The following is a 3,055-nucleotide window of genomic DNA, read 5'->3' as shown; positions in this document are numbered from 1 at the left end:
AGTCCAGATGACATGATTCAACCTTTTTTGTTGTTATATACCTGGATGACTGAGAAAACAAACTTTGTGTACCTGGAAAATTACTTTCACATTTTGCGGACAGGGAAATCTCAGGGAATCTGATTAAAAGATGCTCTTTCTGAGACTTTGATGTGTTCATGTATTACTGGCACTGTAGCATCATTGAGTTCTGCTCCTACAGTTCACACAGATGGTGCGGCTGTGGCTGAGTGGTTAGAGCAGTCCTCCTCCAATGCAAGAGTTGGGGGTTCGATTCCACCAGCAGTCACACACTGAAGTGTCCCTGGGAAAGACACTGAACCCCTCATTGCCTCTGATGTGTGTCCCATCTATGTATGAATGTGATAAAGCTCTGCTTATTATTTGTACGATATAGCAGAGTGCTGTATGAATGAGTAAATGAGGCACATGTTGTGTTATAAAGCGCTTTGAGTATGATAAGGTATATAAGTACTATATAAGTGATGAGTACAGTCAGTTTACCATTTACAGTACATGTATCCTCACTGATTGGCTGTGGTGGCTTTTGCTATCTGTTATCTATACAATATTCATTCATTCAACCTTTATTTAGACAGATAAGTCACAGTGAGCCTTGCAGACTCATTTACAAGTGAGATCTGTTTAGACAAGACAGAAAGTAATGAAACTGGACACATGTAGGAATTGGAGGCAAAAAAAAAAAAATCCTATCAGACTCTTTCTTCTTGGCTGAGAAGAAAAACTCTATTAAAAAAAACCACCTCACACAAACAAGCACATAGTGACGTAGACATTCCGCAGAGAGGGAGGGAGAGACTATGAGAGCGCTGAGCAATGTCCATGGATGCTCTCGAGGACATTGTAAGAGTTTTGATAAGGATGGAATAATCAACCAGTTCCCTCCGGTGAGATCCGTAAACATTCTCGAGTGATGTCAGAGAATGGCCAGGGACAACGCCTATGGGAATCCAAGAGTCCTGAAATGATGACACAGTGTTTATTCAGCTGGTTTCCTCTGGTTGAGCAGTTGGAAATTCCTCAATGGGGGGGGGGGGGGGGGGGGGGGGCAGAGCGTCAGATTACATGTTCTCCAGGCGAATTCAGATAAGGTGGCCTTGAAGGCCAGCCGGGGGAGCCAAATTCTGATAAACACAGTTTTTTGGGGGACAGGCAGAATTTAATGACATCTACCTTGAGTCTGTGTTGGTCCACTCGGTTCCAAAATGTCCAAATTACGTGGCTACATCAAAAGAACGTGTCTGAGTAAAATCCCGGAGATCTGATCCATTCTGCCCAAAGCATTTGAGTCTGGGTACTCGAGGCACGAACCAAGCCATCATAAGGCAAGCAGCGTGATCAGGTCCAAATTTGCTGCCAACGACTTCCTTGTTTGTAGATAAACCAGCGACCAGCTGAATCCAAAAAGCAGGAACCAGTTATCATAATAATATAATGAATTATTAGGAATGGTTGCTGTATGCATGTACTGTAGGCTACAGTCTACGTCCTGTAACTTATGACGTTCAAGCGGTAAACCACTCCATGCTACAGTAAATCCTTTGCCCGCCGCCCAAGAGGCTAAGTTCTGAGCACTCGCTGCAGTTGAAATAATCTCCTGGAATTTCAGGATTTACTCAGTGAAAAATCAGGGAATTTAGTTTTCGTGAAATGTTGGGAAGTCTGAAACGTGTTAAGAAAGTTTGCTTCATTAGTCTGATTGACTTCTGGTGTGTTTTCAGAGGATGAGTGGAAGCGCTGACGGCAGGCAGCCTGTGGCCTCCACGGTCAAAGCTCCGGTCTTTCTGAGGATCGGAGACTCCACGACGGAACCGACTCCGTCTGGAGTCTGTGTGCTGGATGTCACCCTGCCTTTGGGAAAACCCGTCAACGTGAGTCTCCACACACAGAGAAACCAGTTCTGACACGTTTATAACACGTTCAGTTCTTTAGGTTTATACAGGATGTTTTAATACCATTCACTTTAAACTGGTTTTAGAAGTTGACAAAACCAAACTCCTCTAATGAAACAGAGCCACCCGAGATCATCACTTTTAAAACAGGACATACGGGGCTGCTGTCAGACCACATGTTTTGGCCCTGAGCGCTCATTTAAACACCACACTGCTTATTTTGGTTTTTATTTTAGAAATAAATCCTGTTTCTCACTCAGAGACTGAAGGATTTTAGTGCCAGCTACCTTCATGACTTTACTCAACTATGGTTGAATGTGAGCACCTTGTCTAATGTCTCCAGTCCTTGGACACTGTCCAGCACAGCGTCCTGAGGCTTGTCTCTGGTTTCAGCCACCTCTCTGTGTGCTGGACTCTGTGGATCTAACCCCAGCTGGTCTGAGTCCACGCAGGTGAACCTACAAGGCCCAGCTCCATCTCATCTTTTCTACAGCAGCCCCCATGCGTTACGCTCCGTCAGTGCTGTCCTGCTGTCAGACCCTCTGCTCAGAACTGAGTCAGGGAGAGGAGCTTTCAGGAACCCCCCACAGACTGATCTGACCCGGACAGAACTCGTTTCTGTTGGACCCTTTTGTTCTGAGTCAGAGACTTTCAGTGTGTTTTAAGTTACTTAAAATCACCAATGTGCCCCACTCCTGTACTTTGTGTCAGTAAAATATCTCGTACTTGTTTTCTGCGGTGGCACGGTGGCGCAGTTGGTAGAGCGGCCCCCTCTCAGCAAGCAGGTCGCTCCAGCTCAAATCCTGTCCGGGGGCCTTTCTGGGTGGAGTTTGCATGTTCTCTCCGTGCTGCGTGGGTTTTCTCCGGGTACTCCCAGTTTCCTCCCACAGACCAAAAACATGCATGTTAGACTGATTGGTAACTCTGAATTGTCTCTAGGTGAGAGAGAGAATATTTGTTTGTCTCGTTTGTCTCTGTGTCCCTGTGATGGACTGTCCAGGGTGTCCCCTGCCTCTCGCACAGTGATGGCTGGATGTGGGCACCAGTGACCCCCGTGACTCAAAAAAGGAAGAAGCGGATAAAGATGATGGATGGATGTGTGTGTGTGTGTGTGTGTGTGTGTGTGTGTGTGTGTGTGTGTG

At 46.0% G+C, this 3,055-nt stretch overlaps 1 protein-coding gene across 1 annotated transcript in view; it reads left to right on the top strand.

Annotated features, from left to right (window-relative positions):
* The first annotated feature begins 1,745 nt into the window (after positions 1 to 1,745).
* Positions 1,746 to 3,055, top strand: part of nicn1 (nicolin 1) — a 5,244-nt gene continuing 3,934 nt past the window's right edge. The window contains exon 1 of the mRNA XM_037679011.1: positions 1,746 to 1,892. Within this exon, the coding sequence (XP_037534939.1) occupies positions 1,746 to 1,892 (147 nt within the window). The remainder of the gene's footprint in view (positions 1,893 to 3,055) is intronic.

Source organism: Nematolebias whitei, chromosome 7, assembly GCF_014905685.2.
Source record: "Nematolebias whitei isolate Nwh7 chromosome 7, NemWhi1, whole genome shotgun sequence".
Lineage (NCBI taxonomy): Eukaryota > Metazoa > Chordata > Actinopteri > Cyprinodontiformes > Rivulidae > Nematolebias > Nematolebias whitei.
Note: the sequence above shows the minus strand (reverse complement) of the source record. Positions and strands in the feature narration are given on the sequence as shown.